The 20,349-nt window shown below is 43.2% G+C and overlaps 1 protein-coding gene across 15 annotated transcripts in view; it reads left to right on the top strand.

The window, feature by feature from the left end:
* DCAF6 (DDB1 and CUL4 associated factor 6) overlaps window positions 1-20,349 on the top strand; it is a 175,366-nt gene that overhangs the window by 115,209 nt on the left and 39,808 nt on the right. For 12 of the 15 annotated variants that reach the window (XM_030581129.1, XM_030581156.1, XM_030581148.1 and 9 more), the window contains 2 exons: window positions 2,155-2,266; window positions 19,754-19,896. In XM_030581129.1, the coding sequence (XP_030436989.1) occupies window positions 2,155-2,266; window positions 19,754-19,896 (255 nt within the window). The remainder of the gene's footprint in view (window positions 1-2,154; window positions 2,267-19,753; window positions 19,897-20,349) is intronic. The other 3 variants (XM_030581138.1, XM_030581177.1, XM_030581206.1) reach the window with 1 other exon arrangement.

Here is a 20,349-nt window from a genome sequence, read left to right on the forward strand (position 1 = left end):
CCATACAACAAACTCCAAACCTCAGTATAATAGTTGGATGGTAGCTATCCAAAGTCGTGCTCACAAAGGACCAAATCACAGGGGAAGGAACGCAAGCCAAAATGGGGACAGAACAGGTTAAAGAATATTTAGATAAGTTAGATGTGTTCAAGTCGGCGGAGCCTCATGAAATTCATCCAAGGTTGTTTAGGGAACTAGCTGCAGCAATTTTGGATCTGTTAGCAGTTATCTTTGGAAACTCATGGACATGGGTGAGGTCTCAGAGAACTGGAGAAGGGCAAAAATTTGTAGTTATTTTTAAAAAGGGGAACAAAGAAGACCTGGGGAATTATTGATCAGTCAGCCTAACTTTAAAACCTGGAAAGCTATTGGAACAAATTATTAAAAAATTGTTTTGTAAACTCCTAGAGGATGATAGGGTTATAAGGAATAACAAGTATGCAAGGTTACTGATCTAGTGAATGGGGGAAATCAGTAAACGTAATGTTTTTATTTTAATAAGGCTTTTGACACAATCCTACATAACATTCTCATGAGCAAATTAGAGAAATGTGGTCTATATCAGTGCTTCTCAAAGCTGGTCCGCTGCTTGTTCAGGGAAAGCCCCCGGTGGTCTGGGCCAGTTTGTTTACCTGCCGCATCAGCCGATCAGCCACGGTTTGCCCCTCCAGGCCAATGGGGGCTGTGAGAAGAGCAGCCAGCACATCCCTTGGCCACCGCCGCCGCTTCCCGCAGTCCCCATTGGCTGTGGACAAGGCAGGTAAACAAACTGGCCCAGACTGCCAGGGGCTTTCCCTGAACAAGCGGCTGCCCAACTTTGAGAAGCACTGGTCTAGATGGAATTTCTGTGCAGTGGGTGCACAGTTGGTTGAAAGACAGTACTCAGAATTGTCAGTGTTTCACCCTCAAACTGGGAGGACATATCTAGTTGGGAGCCAGAGGTTCAGTCCTGGGTCTGGTACTATTCAATATTTTCATTAACGATTTGGATAATGGAGCACATGCAAGCAGTTTGGAGAACAGGATTAGAATTCAAAATGACCTTGACAGATTGGAGAATTGGTCTGAAATCAGTAAAATTATTCAATGAACCCAAGTGCAAAGTACTTCAATTAGGAAGGAAGAATCAAATGCAAAACTAGAAAATGGGGAATAACTGGGTAGGTGGTAGTACTGCTGAAAAGGACCTGGGTGGTCATAATGGATCACAGATTGAGTGAGTCAACAATGTGATGCAGTTGCCAAAAAGGCTGATATCATTCTGGGTATATTAACAGAAGTGTCATATGTAAGACATGGGTGCTAATTATACCACTCTGCTCAGTACTGGTGATGCCTCAGCTGAAGTACTGTGTCTAATTCTGGGTGTCACACTTTAGGAAAGACGTGGACAAACAGAGAGATGAAGAGAGCAACAAAAATTATAAAATCTTTAGAAAACCTGATCTAGGTTTGTGGAGGGAAAAAACTGGGCATGTTTAGTCTTGAGAAAAGAAAACTGAGGTGGTACCTGATAAGTCTTTAAGTATGTTAAAGGGCTTTTATAATGAAGATGCCGATCAAGTGGTCTCCATGTACTCTGAGGTAAGGACAAGAAGTAATGGGCTTAATTTGCAGCAAGAGTGGTGTAGGTTAAATATTAGGGAAAACTTTCTAACCATAAGGGTAGTTGGACTCTGAATTAGGCCTCCAAGGGAGGTTGTGGAGTCTCCATCACTGGAAGTTTTTAGGAACAGGTTGGACAAACATCTGTTAGGGATAATCTAGGTTTACTTGGTGTCCTATCTCAGCACAGGGGGCTGGACTTGATGATATCTTGGCATCCAGCTCTATATTTCTATGATTCTGTGTTTGGCTCCCATGTAAATCAGAAGGAATCTTATGGCTGAATCTAAGGACCACATATGCCCTCTTCATTGTTTTAAATACAAATTGTTATATCTTTAGGCTAGTCCCTAAGCTTTGCAAAGTATAAATTCAGTGCGATCACACTAAAGCATTTAACTTTTAGTTTGGTCTGTGTCTGGCTTTAAAACAGATTGTATTAGAGAAAATTTTTTGGTTATCTTAATTCACTTCTGAAGGTGTTTCCATTAGTTAAGTTTTACATAAATTACTGACACGCCTTCAAATATTATCAACCCTTGTTTACAGACAGTGAAAAGCAGAGTCCGCGAACTGGAACAGGTGAACCAGTTTTAAGTTTGCACTACAGTACAGAAGGAACTACTACAAGCACGATAAAATTGGACTTCACGGATGAGTGGTAAGTTTTTTTTTTTAGCTGTTAATTAGCACAATTTTCCATTGTATTAGCATTTGTTTACCTAAAATGATTTTATTCTTTCAGTTATATATACCACTTAATATGTATTGTTTCCTGCTGTTTCATAGTTTTGTAATAGTATTTTACAGAGCTAGTGACCGTCTGACTAAGAATAAACTATTTTCTGTGTTCTATTTGCATTCAGTCATCGCAGGCAAAATTATTTTAAAAGCGGGCAAAATTCATCTTTCTGACCTCAATCTTTAAATATATAGCAAAGCGTATGTAAAGAATAGGAAAAAGCGGCTTTCACCATTAACTTTTTAAGTTGTTGAGAATTTTTTTTATAAATACAGCTCAGCAAACTGTACTTTGTAACAGTACATCCATGTTAGAATGCTATGGATTTTAGTTCTTCTAGCTAAAGGAGGTTTCAGAGCAGGCACAATTACAGAAATGTGTTGTGAATTTTTTAATTAAAAAAAAAGAAAAGTATCAGTAGTTCATTGTATAGATCATCTTCTGTAATTTTGACCCAAACCTTAAAATAAATCAGAAAAAAATATTGTACAAAGTACTCTTGAAATACACATCCGTTGAGTCTACATGGATTTTGAAAGAGCTATTTCAAATTTGTGGAGCGAGAACTGCACCAGGTTCTGTGTTCCCTTGTTGGCACAGAGAAATCCAAACATAGCTTGAAAATGTTGGAACCTCAACTAAATTGAAGGGCAATTGAAGGAAATTGAAGGGTAGTATGAAACCATGGGAGAGAGGCTCCACGTGATCACTTCTTAGGCCCCATGGACCCAGAAAGAAGTATTTCCATTGTACATGGGTCTGCAAAACGGTATAAAAGGAAATACATCTTCTCTTTAACAGTCTTTAAAACTTTTTGTTTACTTTTCTTTTAATCTAAATATCATGCTCACAGCTACACTCTTGAAATCTTAACTACAAATTGAAGTTCTCAGCCATCTATAAGGTGCATGTTTGTCTGGACATGCAGTTTGAGCAAGCAATAATTGTTTAGATGTTTTCTTTATGTTGATACTTTTTAGATATTTATTCCTTTCGTCCTGTCCTTGAAGGGGACACTCCTTCTCCGGACCGGTCTACACTACAAAGATGGGTCGTTGTAAGCCATCTTGCATTGACCTAGTGATGCATGTGTCTATGCTTAAATTTGTCTGCCACTGATGTAAGTGCCCCATTACAGCGGCACAGTAACACCACCTCCTTGAGTGGTGTTGAGCCATGTTCGATGTACTAAGGTCAATGCAGTGTAGGTGTAGACACTTTTACTTATGTCTACCCTAATAGTCCTCCAGCAGCTGTCCCACAATGCCCAACACTGCGTGTTTTGGTTACAATTGTGAACTCCACTGCTCAGGGTTACAGAAGACTGGAAGGCCCCACGCTCCTTTAAAACCCTGCATATTTTTGAAATGCCTTTTCCAGCTCTCTGTTGTTGTGTGCCGTGGGCCATGCTGGCTACGCAGTCCAGAAGTACTCCTGCCTGGAGTAGGCAGGAAATATTGAATCTCCTTGGCCTGTGAGAAGAAGAGACTTTACAAGCACAGCTACAGACCAGCTGTAGAAATGTTGACATCTGAGTAGGTTGCATGGAGGATGCAGGAGAATGGGTATGAAAGGGAACAACAAAAGTGTTGCGTGACAGCAAAGGAACTGCAGATGGCATATCAGAAAGCCAGAGAGGCCAACAGACAATCTGATGCTGAGCCGCAAACCTACCGCTTTCACAAAGAACTGCATGTCATACTTGGTGGAAACCCCCTTATCCACCCTGCAGACCAGTGTGAATACCTCTGAGGAGCCAAGTCACAGGCCCCTAGTGTGACCCGCAAGGAGAAGAAGAAGAAGGAAGAGGAGGATGGGGGACGCGTGACTGGGAGGTCTAGCTATGCCACGAGCCAGTACCTGTTTGATACTCTACTGCAATCCAGTCAGTCCCGGCAGTCAAGCATTGGAGAGCCTGATGCAGGGAAAGGACCTTTGGGTAAGCGTGTAAATTTATTTCCCATTACAGTGATGGCGCCCCCAACTTAACAGGACACAGCTATCAACTTTTCATTAATTTACTAGTACTAGAATAGGTAGTGGTACTATGAAGATAAGTAGTGTTGTTATCTGCTTTTAATTCCGCTATAGAGTTAGGCAAGGGGGCCCAGGCAGAGCAGTTTATTTATGTACATAGGAATGTCCCTTTAATCCTGAGAGATCTTGATTAGACTTCCATGGGGATACTCTGCAATCCTCTCCTGAAGGTTTCTAGGGATGGCCCACTTATTTCTTCTTCGATGGTAGGATGCTTTCCCACAGGGCCGGCTTTAGGCTGATTCGCCCGATTCTCCCGAATCAGGCCCCGCACCTAAGAGGGCCCCGTGCCAGCACCATTTTAATTTTTACTTACCCAGCAGCGCTCCGGGGGTCTTCGGCAGTGGATCCTTCACTTGCTGCAGGTCTTCTGCGGCATTTTGGCAGCAGCTCCTTGAGTGCCACGGAAGACGGAGTGAGTGAAGGACCTGCTGCCGAAGTGCCGCCGAAGACCCGGAGCGCCGCCGGGTGAGTACGAATTGGGCCTTGCACTTGTTAAAGCGGACCCTGCTTTCCCCCACACCAGTCAGCAATACCTTTAACAGGCACCACTGCAGTACATAGGCTAACAATATATGGGCCCCCAGCAGCAACTGTGCTTTCTCTGCCTTTGTTACCTTCAGAAATAAGAGATCTGATAAAATAACCACCCCTTATTGAAGTGTCAACAAGCGCATCTTGTGTAAAACTTTAGAGGAGCAAGAGAAGGGCATTTTGAATCTTAACTTTCGCTTTCTCTTGTGATTGTATTGATAATGGTACCACTGTGTGTTTTATCTGCAGCTACAGCTGTTGCGGCAAATAGGGGTTCCTTCTGCAGATCCGTGGAATGCCTGAGCCAGATAAGAGGAAAGAAGAGAACTTGGAATTCCATGTTCAATGAGATCCTGTAACCAGTGCTGATCAGACCGTGAGCAAAGGACCTTGAAGGTGAATACAGCTGGCAGCTTGGAGAAGGGAAGAGTAGAGAAGCGAGAATCCCAGCAGGAAAAAAAGAAAGGGAGATGCATCGGGACATAAGGAGGCTTCTCCGTTGACAAACACAGATGCTGCAGGCAGTGGTGCTGGAACTAGTGGTGCTGAGGGTGCAGCAGCACCGCCTGACTTGAAGTGGTTTCCAATGGCTTTCAGCACCCCCACTATAAAAATTGTCCCAACACCACAGTCTGCACGTTCAACAATCATGGGTTCGCCTCCCTTTGCAGTCCATGGAGAACTCCATTTCAGCAGCTCCTTACACTTTCTGCCACATGGCATCAGGACCTGCATTTCTACCCCTACCTCTTCATGCTAGGTGACATTAAGGATACAGCAAGCTTCACATATGCTGACTTGTGAAAGCCAATGTTGATGTATGTGTAGGCAAAATAGACATGAATGTTTTTTCCCCTTGTTAAGTTCTGTTTCATTAATATATTAAGTATTTTGTGTATTTGGTTTTAAATTGCAGACTCCTTCCCCCCCAACTGATTTTGATACTGAATAAAATTGTATTATTTGGAAAATCATTCCTGTTTACTCGTTCACAACATATGTTGCAGAGTGCCTAGTAGTTCTGAAAGCACCCACCTACTAGCTACTGTACGGTGTGACATAACTCATAGGATCAGTGACAAACATGGTGTAATAATCATAGATGTGCAGCAAGCACTGCAACATTTAATAGTTGCATTGAAAGAGTTATATTCATAGACATACATCAAGCAACACACAATTCCTAACAAGCCCCAATTCAGCATAGACAGGTAGAGTACGGTATGTCACAAGACGTTACAAGGGCTTACTGTTAAAGTGCTCTTTCAAAGCCTCCCTGAGCCATATAGCTACGTGTTGAGCTCCTCTCCACCTCTGTTTCTAGTCCCGTGGCAACTTTTCCACATTTGCTTCACAGATACTATGCAGGATACACGAGGCAGATATAATAATTGGGGTTCTTCTTTCACTCTGATCCAGTCTTGTGAGTAAACAACGCCAATGTCCCTACCAAAAGCTCATTTAACTGTCATTCTGTATCTGCTGAACCAGTAGTTGAATCTTGTCTTGGTGCTGTTGAGGTGGCTGGGGTATGGGTTAATGTGCCAGGAGAGCAAGGGGTAGGCTGGGTCCCCCAGGATCACTATTGGCATTTCAACATCATCAATAGCAATTCGTTAGTCAGGAAAAACTAACTGTCCCTACTCGTAGCTTTCTGAACAGTCCTGTGTTCTTAAAGATGTGAGCATCCCACACCATCCCTGACTAGCTACCATTAATGTCAGTGAAGTGTCTCTACTGATTCACCAATACTTGCATCACCATAGAAAAGTAGCCATTTCTGTTGATATACTCTGTGGCTATGTGGTGTGGTGCCAAAATAGGAATATTCATGCTGTCTGTTGCTCCACTGCAGTTTGGAAACCCTTTTGCTGAAAATACATACACTATGTCCTGCACATTGCTGAGAATCATAGTACTGTGTAGCAGGAGATTATTTCCCACTGACTGGTAGCAATTTGGCACTGCAAGCTTCCACAGTGCTATTGCCACTTGCCTCTCCATGGTCAGTGCAGCTCTCATTTTGATGTCCCTGTGCTGGAGGGCTGGGGCAAGCTTGGCACAGAGATCCAGGAATGTAGACTTGTGCATTGGAAAGTTCTGCAGTTGCTGTTCATCATCCTAAGCCTGCTTTATGATGTGATCCCACCAGTCAGTGCTTGTTTCTTGGGCCCAGGAGCAGCATTCCACCACCATGAATGCCATCAACAGCCTGGAATTAGTTCTCACTATGTCCCTCAAAATCTGTCCTTCAAGAAAGTCATGTTCCCTGCTCATTCAGTTTTTCTTATGGCTCTGCAAATAACAGGATAGCGCTTCCTATGCTTGCAGTGCTTATGACGGTGGTGCAGAGCTGTGACGGCTCCATGCTTCTGTCAGAGATGGCAGACAGCGAGGAGGGTCATGCAAGTTTGTGGGATTCTTAAGAAGGCACGAAAATTATGTGATATAGATGACATTATGGGATGAAGGCAGATGCACGGTGGGAAATTGATCCCTTGTTCACAGGCAGCCCTGTGCAACTCAGTTTTGCCCCACCATGCATTGTGAAAACTTCCCAAAAAACAGAGTGGTGGACAATGGCAGGTTGCGCACTGGGATACCTACCTATGGTGCACTGCACTGTGCACCGACACAAGCACTCCCGGTGAGCATGTATAGCACCAACACAAGGAGCCAAGTATACATGCACACAAGCGACATCATAACTGTGACAGCTTTATGTCAATGTAATTTGTATTGACCAAAGTTTGTAGTGTAGACATGGCCAGTCTGGTAAGAGTGGGAAACTATAATAAGTTGAAGAAAACTTGATCAGTTAACGCACAGTTTCAATCACTATTTTCCATGGATTCACTTCCACTTACGTATTATATTGTGCAGGAAGGACAGAGGGCTTATATGGTGAGGTGCAGTGCTAGTTGACGACTGGCAATTTGATGGTGCATGTTCACAGTGAAAGTAAATGTGAAACTAAGGCCTGGTCTACACTACGGGGTTAGGTCAAATTTAGCTGCATTAGGTCGATTTAAAAATGACTGTGTCCACACAACCAACCCTGTTCTGTTGACCTAAAGGACTCTTAAAATCAACCTCTGTACTCCTCCCCGACTAAGAGAGTAGTGCTAAAATCGACCTTGCTGGGTCGAATTTGGGGTAGTGCGGATGCAAATCGATGGTATTGGTCTCCAGGAGCTATCCCAGAGTACTCTATTGTGACCACTCTGGACAGCACTTTATACTCCGATGCACTAGCCAGGTGCACAGGAAAAGCCCTGGGAACTTATGAATTTCATTTCCTATTTGGACAGTGGAAACTACGGGAACTGTGGGATAGCTACCCACAGTGCACTGCTCCGTAAGTCAATGCTAGCCACGGTAGTGAGGACTTACTCCGCCGACTTAATGCATTTAGTGTGGACATACGGAATCGATGGTATAAAAGCAATTTCTAAAAATTGACTTCTATAAAATCAACCTAATTTCATAGTGTAGACATACCCTTACAGTGCTGAAGTCTAGCAAGGTGGTTCTTATGGAAAATTCATAGAGTTTAGCTCTTTAAAATTACACTTATGGTAGTAAACTCTTTAGGACAGGGGCTGTCTGTGTTTATACAGTGACTGCCACAGGAGGGCCCTGGTCTATGAGAGGGGACCATAGGTAGGGGCCTCCACAATACAAATGATAATAATGGAGGAGATTACACAATGGGAGACTTCTGGTTACTGGTATGTAACCCAGGAGTAGTTTTTGTTTGCCGTCTTTTTTTAAAATATGCAACGTAAAGTATCTTGATGGAAGTTTCCTTAAACCGAAAACCCCACATTAGCCACCCCTTCCCACCAGAATAAATAAACAAACCCAGAGCTAGTATGTCTCGTTTCTTGGTTGAAATCTGTCATAAAACTCTCCTTTTCCAGAGATGAAACCGCATGAGTGGTTTCACAAACTGAATACTATATTTCACTACTATGTAGATGGCCATGTTGCAATCCAGAATTAATTCTGGATGCAGACAAATTCTCTTCCACTATGTTGGATGCATCTGATGAAGTGGGTATTCACCCACGAAAGCTCATGCTCCAATATGTCTGCTAGTCTATAAGGTGCCACAGGGCTCTTTGCTACTTTTACAGATCCAGACTAACACGGCTACTCCTCTGATACTCTTCCACTATATTTTTTTTAATCTACTAAACATATGTAATATTAAATGATATTATATGTCCTACGTGTATTAGTTCTTAATGCTTTTTGAAATAGTTAAGATGCTAATGTTTGAAAACTAATGTAATTTTTTTGTGTATTCATTTAAAATGAAAACTGATCCTGCCGGATAATCTATCTAAATAGCCTTGGTCTGCCCTGTTTTATATCGATATCCATCACCGTAGTAGCTGAACATCTCCCAAGAGTAAGAACAACAGTGATAGCTCATTCTCTTCTGTCCCTGCTACCAAGAGGCAGGTTTAATTTTCTGAAATTGTTTAATATGTAGAGTAATCATACCAAATACAATGACTCTCTGCTCTCATACACTTAAAATGATAAAAAAAAATTAACTTTTAATAAACACTACAGTTCTAAAAATAAAACACATTGTATCCTGTAACAGTTTGAAACTTGTTTCCTTAAGTACTTTCAATGGGATTTTGACTCCTAAGTGCCTAAATCCCATTTGAAAATGAGATTTAGGCTGTTAAATTAGTTAGGTGTTACAGTACTGAGTACAGCAATGCCTGAATAATCTTTAAAAATCCAGGTCTTAAACCTTGATCTTTGTATTTGCATGGAGTCTCATTGACTTCTCTGAATCTACCCACATAGGTCTCTGGGCCTTAGACACTCTTATGATGGGTATGATAGAAGATCGTAAATAGACTGTCAGAATCCAAATCTCGCACACTTCAGATTGTTGCAAGACTGACTATCTTCTGGTGGCTGTAACTAACCAAATACTTACAGTTTTTGCAGTGGTTATTGTTGAATGTTTTAGGACAGGCATATTCGGTGAGAGGTGCAGAACATTCATACATTTTTAATGTATCAGAGGGGTAGCTATGTTAGTCTGTATCCACAAAAAAAACAACGAGGAGTCCAGTGGCACCTTAAAGACGAATGCCCAAATAAATCTGTTAGTCTTTAAGGTGCCACCGGACTCCTCATTATTGTGGGGGTTTTCTTAATAATTTTTTTTGTTACCTTTATTGACTGGTAGTATTGAATGTGCTAAAATTACATTACTAATTTACCCCCAGTTTTGGGTGCTGTACCAGTTAATAACATTAAAAGTCTGATTTTAAACTGGCAAAAGCACAAAAATCAGCTTCAAACTTCAATTAGACAGAAAAGTGATTCTGAAAATTACATAAAAGAATTTGTATTTGTTTTTTCCTCAGTGGTTTCATATCAGTTTCGCTCAGTTTAGAGGTTAAATTCTTTTTTGCAATCATCATCACAAACTCCATTTGACATCTGCAAATCCACATGTTTTTTTTCTCTTACATAATCACCTGTAGTGGTTTGCTTTAGCTGACACTTGTTGATGGATGAGGCAGAGTGGACTCAATCTTGTGTTCATGTAGCTGTTTTGGTTGTACAGGAGTAAAACTCTTGGTTTGTCAGGGAAAAATCCTACTCATCACTCCTTTACTAGGGTTTTCCTACCACATGTGGCCCCAGAATTAGAGCTGCCAGTGAGGGAATGTCTGTCTGAGACATGCCAATAGAGAGAAGTTCAGAGAAAGCTTATGTCTCTGAGAGGTTGCTGGAAGAAGTAGCAGAAATCTCCTGGTCTCCGATGGAACATTTTTCCTTATTTTCTATCCTCTTTTCTTATTTGTTGTCTTATCTCTTTTCTAGCGATGAGCCTGAACTTTATCATGTTTCTGACCAGTTTCTTAGAGATTCACTTGTTCGGTCTTGCTTTCTTTATTGGCTGGCTGCCGTTCCCACCACCAGGTTACATAAGTGGCTCTTTAGTTTAGCCATGGTTGTGTGCTAGATGCTGCTTTCAGTGTGTGAGGTCTCTCCACAATCTAATTTATGCATAGTTGTGCCTTACTCTGCCAATACGTACTATGGAGGACAACAAAGAACAGAAAATGGAGGTACCAAGAAAACCAGGATTATTTGCGGCTCCACATTATTTCCTAATCACCTCAGATCAACTCAACAGGAGACCAGCAGAAAAGAAGCTGCAGTAGTTCGAGGGTGTTTGCTAAAGCTAGTCTTTACCTTGAACTCACTCAACCATATGTAAGTTGTCCAGGATGGTAAGTATTAAAGTCCTTGCGTCTCTAGTCCTTTCTTGGGACAAGTAATTCATGTTCCAGAGGTTGTATATTAGGATCTTAAGGCAATGGGCAAAGCAACAGAAGTTCCACAATTACCATCCAGATAAGATGAGCAGAATTCAAGCACTTCCATGGTAGCTATGGCTCATTCCTAATGCAATTTGAACTGATCCGCAAAATTCCCAAGGCAGGAGAATGTTCTCAGGGCTAGCAAGGATTTGCATGTGCCCAGAAATGGTTGAAAGCACAACAAACGGTGTAAGACACTAGCTGCCTCACCTCATAGACCTGAAAGCCCCACTTATAATCATTCTGCCCATCTCCGTTTCCTTCCTTATCCGCAAGAGTGAGTTTTCTCAATCCAGCAACAAACAAAGAAAAGGTGCAAGATTGAATATTCTCCTCCACTTTCACAGAGATGGTGCTCAGAAAGTTTTTCATTGCTTTATGGTTGTAGTTGTAAGTTGAGAGCAAGAAGAGGAGCAGAGTAAGTTAAAACATGAGACTTCAGCAGGAAAAGAACTTTGTTTCATAAGGGTACAGACAGTCCCTGGGTTGCCCAAGACCCGACTTATGCAAATTCGCACTTACGGAAAAAGTTCCATAAGCCAGAAATAGGATGTTTTAACCTTATTCCCAGATTCTGGACCTTAGCGTCCAAAATATGGGGGTTAGCATGAAAACTTCCAAGCTTAGTTACCAGCTTGGACCTGGTACTGCTGCCACCACCCAAAAAATTAGAGTGTTTTGGGGCACTCTGGTCCCACTGAAAAACCTTCCCTGGGGACCCCAAGACCCAAATCCCTTGAGTCTCACAACAAAGGGAAATAATCCTTTTTCCCTTCCCCCCTCCAGATGCTCCTGGAGAGATACACAGACACAAGCTCTGTGAAACTACGTAGAGTGATTCCCCCTCTCCGTTCCCAATCCTGGAACAAAAGTACTTTCCTATTCCCCCAGAGGAAATGCAAAATCAGGCTAGCAATCCAACACACAGAACTCCCCTGATTTCTTCCTCCCACCACTTCCCTGGTGAGTACAGACTCAATTTCCCTGAAGTAAAGAAAAACTCCAACAGGTCTTAAAAGAAAGCTTTATATAAAAAGAAAGAAAAATACATACAAATGTGCTCTCTGTATTTAGATGATACAACACAGGGTCAATTGCTTAAAAGAATATTGAATAAACAGCCTTATTCAAAAAGAATACAAATCAAAGCACTCCAGCACTTATATTCATGCAAATACCAAAGAAAAGAAACCATAGAACTTACTATCTGATCTCTTTGTCCTTACACTTAGAAACAGAAGACTAGAAAATAGAACTACTTCTCCAAAGCTCAGAGGAAACAGGCAGACAGACAAAAGACTCAGACACACACTTCCCTCCACCCAAAGTTGAAAAAATCCGGTTTCCTGATTGGTTTTCTGGTCAGGTGTTTCAGGTGAAAGAGACATTAACCCTTAGCTATCTGTTTATGACACGCCCCCCAAATTGCAGACAGTGGGGAAGCTCACTGGCGGCAATTTCCTTCTAGAACTTGAAAATAAACAGATTAATACAACACATGCACCTTTACATATACTACTAAGTATATAACTAACAGACTTTTACATTTTAAGAACACTTTTTAACTACTGGATTCTGGGAAACTCTCACGGGAGAGTGCATCAGCAACTTTGTTAGAAGCTCCTGTGATGTGTTGAATTTTAAAATCAAATCTTGGAGAGCTAAACTCCAACGAAGAAGTTTCTTGTTGTTCCCCTTGGCAGTATGAAGCCACTTTAGTGCAGCATGGTCAGTTTGTAGTTGGAACCGCCGTCCCCAAACATATGGGCGTAGCTTTTCCAGGGCGTACACAATGGCATAGCATTCCTTTTCACTGACTGACCAGTGACTTTCCCTCTCAGACAGTTTCTTGCTGAGAAACACGACAGGATGGAAGTTGTGATCTGTTGCTTCCTGCATGAGCACTGCTCCTATACCACGCTCAGATGCATCTGTGGTTACTAGGAATGGTTTGTCAAAATCCGGGGCCCTGAGTACAGGGTCAGACATGAGCGTTGCCTTAAGCTGGGTAAAGGCTTTTTGACACTGATTAGTCCACTTAACGGCATTTGGCTGGGTCTTTTTGGTTAGGTCGGTCAATGGGGCAGCGATTTGGCTGTAGTGTGGTACAAATCGCCTGTAGTATCCGGCCAAGCCTAAGAAGGATTGGACCTGTTTCTTTGACCTTGGGACAGGCCACTTTTGGATAGCATCCACCTTGGCCTGTAGGGGGTTTATGGTTCCTCGACCCACCTGGTGCCCCAGGTAAGTCACTCTGTTTTGGCCTATTTGACACTTTTTGGCCTTAACAGTTAGTCCTGCCTGCCTGATGCGCTCAAAGACCTTTTCCAGGTGGAGTAGGTGTTCGGGCCAGGAGTCTGAAAAAATGGCCACATCATCGAGGTAGGCAACTGCAAATTCTCCCAGTCCAGCTAGTAGACCGTCTACCAGCCTCTGGAAGGTGGCGGGTGCATTTCGAAGGCCGAAAGGAAGGACATTGAATTCATACACCCCCGTATGGGTGACGAATGCTGACCTCTCCTTGGCAGGTTCATCTAGCGGTACTTGCCAGTACCCCTTGGTTAAGTCTATGGTAGAGATGAACTGGGCACGTCCCAACTTTTCCAATAGCTCATCGGTACGTGGCATTGGATAGTTGTCCGGACGAGTTACAGCATTTAGCTTACGGTAGTCCACGCAGAAGCGTATTTCCCCATCTGGTTTGGGTACCAGAACCACTGGAGATGCCCATGCACTGGTAGATGGGCGGATTATACCCATCTGTAGCATGTTCTGGATCTCCCGTTCTATAGCAGCTTGGGCATGAGGAGACACCCGGTAGGGTGGGGTTCTGATTGGGTGAGCATTACCTGTATCAATGGAGTGGTATGCCTGTTCAGTCCGTCCTGGGGTGGCTGAGAACAATGGGGCGAAGCTAGTGCACAGCTCCTTGATTTGTTGCCGCTGCAGACGTTCCAGGGTGGTTGAGAGGTTCACCTCTTCCACGCCACCGTTTTTTTTTTCCGTCGTAGTAGACACCGTCAGGCCACTCAGCATCATCTCCCTGGACTGTAAACTGACAAACCTGTAAGTCTCTGGAATAGAAAGGCTTGAGAGAATTAACATGGTACACTTTAGGCTTTAGTGAGGAATTGGGAAATGCTATGAGGTAGTTTACAGCTCCCAGGCGCTCTTGGACCGTGAATGGCCCTTCCCATGATGCTTCCATCTTATGGGCCTGTTGCGCCTTCAAGACCATAACCTGGTCTCCTACCTTGAAGGAACGTTCTCTGGCATGTCTGTCATACCAGGCCTTTTGCTCTTCTTGAGCATCCTTTAGGTTCTCTTTAGCAAGGGCTAAAGAGTGTCGGAGGGTGCTTTGTAGGTTGCTTACAAAGTCCAGAATGTTAGTTCCTGGAGAAGGTGTAAACCCCTCCCATTGCTGCTTCACCAACTGTAATGGCCCCTTAACCTCGTGACCATACACAAGTTCAAATGGTGAAAACCCTAAACTGGGATGTGGTACAGCCCTGTAGGCAAACAGCAACTGCTGCAACACTAGGTCCCAATTATTGGAGAATTCGTTGATGAATTTTTCTTATCATGGCCCCCAAAGTTCCATTGAACCTTTCCACCAGGCCATTGGTTTGATGGTGGTACGGGGTGGCAACCAAGTGATTCACCCCATGAGTTTCCCACAGTTTTTCCATGGTCCCTGCCAGGAAATTAGACCCTGAATCTGTAAGGATGTCAGAGGGCCAACCTACCCTGGCAAAGATGTCTGTTAGGGCCAGGCACACAGTGTTAGCCCTGGTGTTGCCTAGAGCTACTGCTTCTGGCCATCGGGTAGCAAAGTCCACTAAAGTCAGTACGTACTGCTTTCCTCTGGGCGTCTTTTTTGGGAAAGGGCCCAGAATATCCACAGCTACTCGCTGAAATGGGACCTCAAGTATGGGGAGTGGCTGGAGAGGGGCCTTGACCTGGTCTTGAGGCTTACCCACTCTTTGGCATACCTCACAAGACCGGACATACTTGGCAACATCCTTGCCCATCCCCTCCCAGTGGAAGGACTTCCCCAACCGGTCCTTGGTTCTGTTCACCCCAGCATGGCCACTGGGATGATCATGGGCTAAGCTTAAGAGCTTCCCCCGGTACTTAGTTGGAACCACCAACTGTTTTTGCGGCTGCCATTCTTCCCGGTGTCCACCAGAAAGAATTTCCTTGTATAAAAGTCCTTGGTCTATAACAAACCGGGATCGATTAGAAGAGCTGAGAGGCGGTGGGGTGCTCCGTGCCGCCGCCCACGCTTTCTGAAGGCTGTCATCCACTTCCTGCTCAGCCTGGAACTGTTCCCTTGAGGCTGGGGTCACCAGTTCTTCCTCAGACTGTGGACTTGGGCTTGGTCCCTCTGGAAGCGATGTAGGTGATGGGGTTGTTTCCGTTGCTGGTGAACCGCTCTCCGCTGGTGCACCTGAGGGTATTTCAGGCTCTGGCTGAGCCTTTTGGGTATGGCTGTCGTGTGCTTCTGCCAGTTCTGGCTCGCTGGCGCCCTCTGGCGTTGAGTTTGAAGATGTGGTTGCACTTGCTGGTGCTGGTTGCTGTTCCAGTTCCGGGCCTGGGACTGGAGATGCTGTGGCTGCTTCAGTGGTAGGCATGGAATCCGGGTCCACTACCTCTGTCTGGGTCTCTGGTAACACAGACGGGGCCTCTGTGGACGGCTCAGGAACAGGAATGGGTCTGGAAGCTTGCCTGGTTTGGCTACGGGTAACCATTCCCACTCTCTTGGCCCGCCTCACCTGGTTGGCCAAGTCTTCCCCCAGTAGCATGGGGATAGGATAATTGTCATAGACTGCAAAAGTCCACATTCCTGACCAGCCTTTGTACTGGACAGGCAGTTGAGCTGTAGGCAAGTCTACAGCTTGTGACATGAAGGGGTAAATTGTAACTTTGGCCTTTGGGTTGATGAATTTGGGGTCAACGAAGGATTGGTGGATAGCTGACACTTGTGCCCCCGTGTCTCTCCACGCAGTAACCTTCTTTCCGCCCACTCTCAAATTTTCCCTTCGCTCCAAGGGTATTTGAGAGGCATCTGGGCCTGGGGATCTTTGGGGTGATGGTGGTGTAATGAATTGCACTCGCATGGTGTTCTTGGGACAGTTGGCCTTGATATGTCCCAGTTCATTACACTTAAAGCATCTTCCATCTGATGGGTCACTGGGCCGAGGTGAGTTACTGGAGACTGGTGAGGTTGAAGAGTAGGGTATCTGTGGCTTTACTTGGGTGGTATGTAGGGTCTTTGGCTGTCCTCGGTTGTAGGGTTTATGGTCTGTGTGCCCCCTGGGGTAATCGTTCCCCTTGACAGTAGCTTTTTTGCTTTCTGCCAGTTCCATCCATTTGGCTCCAATCTCCCCCGCCTCAGCGATAGTTTTGGGATTTCTATCTTGTATGTACCGTGTGATGTCTTCAGGAACACCATCCAAGAACTGCTCCATTTGTATGAGGAGGTTCACTTCTTCCAAGGTTTGAATGTTGTTTCCTGTTAACCAGGCCTCATAGTTTTTTGCAATGTAGTAGGCGTGTTTGGGAAATGACACCTCTGGTTTCCATTTTTGGGTTCTGAAGCGCCGACGGGCATGATCTGGGGTTATCCCCATCCTGTATCTGGCCTTGGTTTGAAAAAGTTTATAGTCGTTCATTTGCAGCTTAGGCATTTCAGCTGCCACCTCTGCTAAAGGTCCACTGAGTTGTGGCCTTAATTCTACCATGTACTGGTCTTCGGGGATGCTGTACCCAAGACAGGCTCTTTCAAAATTTTCCAAGAAGGCCTCGGTGTCATCACCTGCCTTGTAGGTGGGAAATTTCCTGTGCTGTGGAGCAATACTTGGCGCCGGGTTGTTAGGGTTGGCTGGCACATGCAGCCCAGCTTTTGCCATCTCCAATTCATGTTTTCTCTGTTTTTCCTTCTCTTCCATTTCTTTTTGTTGTTTTTCCATTTCTCGGCGGTGGGCCACCTCTTCTTCCTCTAGTTTTCTTTTGTGTGCTGCCTCTTGGGCTGCCTGTTCTCTTTGGAAGGCTGCCAGTTTGATGCTTTCTTCCTTTTCTTTTATCTCCATCTCTTTTTGTTTTATTTCCAGTTGTCGCCTGTGTTCAGCTTCTTTTAATTGGTCTTCGGCCTCCATTTTTGTCCTAGTAGACATGGTTCCTGTTTTCTTGTGTTGGGGTGCCCTCCGGTGTTTCTCTGTTGAACTGCAGGCTCTGTTGCCTCCTGAAGTCTGCCTAGCAACAGTGCTTTTTTTCCCTTTCTCTCTCTAGCTAATGTTCAATGAAGGGAAACCAGAAAAACCACTTTATTTGCATGCATATAAGTGCTGGTACTTGCCTCCTAATGGGAGGGCTATTGCATGACAAAAGACCCTCAACAGTCTTCTCGCTTAACATGCAAACCACAAACTGCTAGAGAGAGCAGAAAAAAAAATTCTCTCTGGTTCCCTTTTAAAACCAAACTGTTTCTCTCTGCTAAAAAGCCCTTAGCAGAGAAAAGAAAAATATAATATTCCTACTGGCTTCTGGATTCTGTCTATATCCCGCCGCTGCACACCATATTATAACCTTATTCCCAGATTTGGACCTTAGCGTCCAAAATATGGGGGTTAGCATGAAAACTTCCAAGCTTAGTTACCAGCTTGGACCTGGTACTGCTGCCACCACCCAAAAAATTAGAGTGTTTTGGGGCACTCTGGTCCCACTGAAAAACCTTCCCTGGGGACCCCAAGACCCAAATCCCTTGAGTCTCACAACAAAGGGAAATAATCCTTTTTCCCTTCCCCCCTCCAGATGCTCCTGGAGAGATACACAGACACAAGCTCTGTGAAACTACGCAGAGTGATTCCCCCTCTCCGTTCCCAATCCTGGAACAAAAGTACTTTCCTATTCCCCCAGAGGAAATGCAAAATCAGGCTAGCAATCCAACACACAGAACTCCCCTGATTTCTTCCTCCCACCACTTCCCTGGTGAGTACAGACTCAATTTCCCTGAAGTAAAGAAAAACTCCAACAGGTCTTAAAAGAAAGCTTTATATAAAAAGAAAGAAAAATACATACAAATGTGCTCTCTGTATTTAGATGATACAACACAGGGTCAATTGCTTAAAAGAATATTGAATAAACAGCCTTATTCAAAAAGAATACAAATCAAAGCACTCCAGCACTTATATTCATGCAAATACCAAAGAAAAGAAACCATAGAACTTACTATCTGATCTCTTTGTCCTTACACTTAGAAACAGAAGACTAGAAAATAGAACTACTTCTCCAAAGCTCAGAGGAAACAGGCAGACAGACAAAAGACTCAGACACACACTTCCCTCCACCCAAAGTTGAAAAAATCCGGTTTCCTGATTGGTTTTCTGGTCAGGTGTTTCAGGTGAAAGAGACATTAACCCTTAGCTATCTGTTTATGACATAGGATTTTTGAGTTGTGGAAATTTTTGCATAACATACGGGTATACGTTTCTGACTTAGCAAAATTCGAGTTACGCACAGCTTTCCGGAACGGAACAATTGTGTAAGCCGGGGCGCGTCTGTAAAACGATTTTAAAGATTTTTCAAGACATGGAGGATGTTCTGTATGTTAATTGAGAAGGAGCCATTTTCCCCATTTAAAAAGAAAAAACATTTGCCAACAGACCTCAAATACCATTTAATAGTAACTTATGTTAAATTCTGATATTTTAAAGGTGACCACTTTAGTCCGTGTAATAGTTTATTATTTGTGTCATGACCAGAAGTTATATATGCATTTTACAGAACACAGCAAAAGCCTGGTCCTTGCTCTGGAAAGTTTACTGTCTAGGTTAGAACATGTAGGGGTTATTACAACATAAAAAGAGAGGTTTAAGGTAACATAGACAATATGTGATAATTATTCCTGTACACACCTTAATTCATGTCTCTTCCTTTTCTTACTACAGCTGCATGTCAAGGCTTTAGTTCCTGTCTTGATATGCTATATGCTTAATTTATCAAATCCGTGGTGCAAATCCATGGACCAAATAAATTCTTGTGAAGTTATGACACACATCTGCATGGAATTTCTCAAAATCTCATTTAGTACAGATTTGGTGTTTTACTACTTTAATAACTTTGTTGTAGTTTATTACATGATGTTCTAGTGATGAAAAAGATTTGTAAAAGGTAATTCAAGGCAATGGACACAACAACCAAAAAGTAAGATTATATGTAGTCATATATTTTGCTTAATCAAGCCTTTAAGAATTCCACCTTTATAAAATGAGGGCCACACTTTAGAAGCTACTTCTGAAAATTTGGCTCCAAACATCTGACTTTACCTGTATTATTGGTTTTGTAATTACTTACAGTAATATGTTGTAGGGATGTTGTACTTTGTGATTGTCCCTTTGATTTAAAATGGAATCTTCTTGTGTCTTTGCCTTATTATTGAACCATTTTACATGTGCTTTGTTGTTAGGAGCAGCACAACTTCAAGTTCTAGAGGGAGTGGAAGTCACTGCAAACCTGAAGGCCAGGAAGAAGCTCTAAGAACACGCAGCTCAGAACAGACAACACCAGAAAATGAAGAAACAAGTAAGATACGTAGTTATTCCTGTAATGGTAAGATCCCAGTTCTACTCATGGCTACGATTGAACTCAGTGGGAGTCGCACACATACAGAAATGAGGGCAGAATGTAACCTTAATAGAACATTATTTTTGTCATTTATTTCCAAAAAGTCAAAATGGATAACACCTCAGGAAGGCAACAAATTGTTTATTTTACAAAACTAATTCCAGTTGTCAACTGAAGAAGCATGTAGCTATGTATATTCCTTAATTCTGAACTTCTGGTCCTTTATTTCTTTGTGTTATGGGAGAACAGTGAATAGTTTCTACTGTCACCTTGAGGAGAAGTTTCTTGCAGGCCAGAATTAAAGAGCATTGGTGGGGTAGAGAAGGCTTGTACCACCGTGTCTATTCTGTGTTTGTACTCTAGATAATTAGGGGACTTTGGTATTCAGGGCTGTTACCTTTTAAACAACATTAACATTTACATTTATTAAAAAAACCA

This window comes from Gopherus evgoodei, chromosome 1, assembly GCF_007399415.2.
Source record: "Gopherus evgoodei ecotype Sinaloan lineage chromosome 1, rGopEvg1_v1.p, whole genome shotgun sequence".
Taxonomy (NCBI): Eukaryota; Metazoa; Chordata; order Testudines; family Testudinidae; genus Gopherus; species Gopherus evgoodei.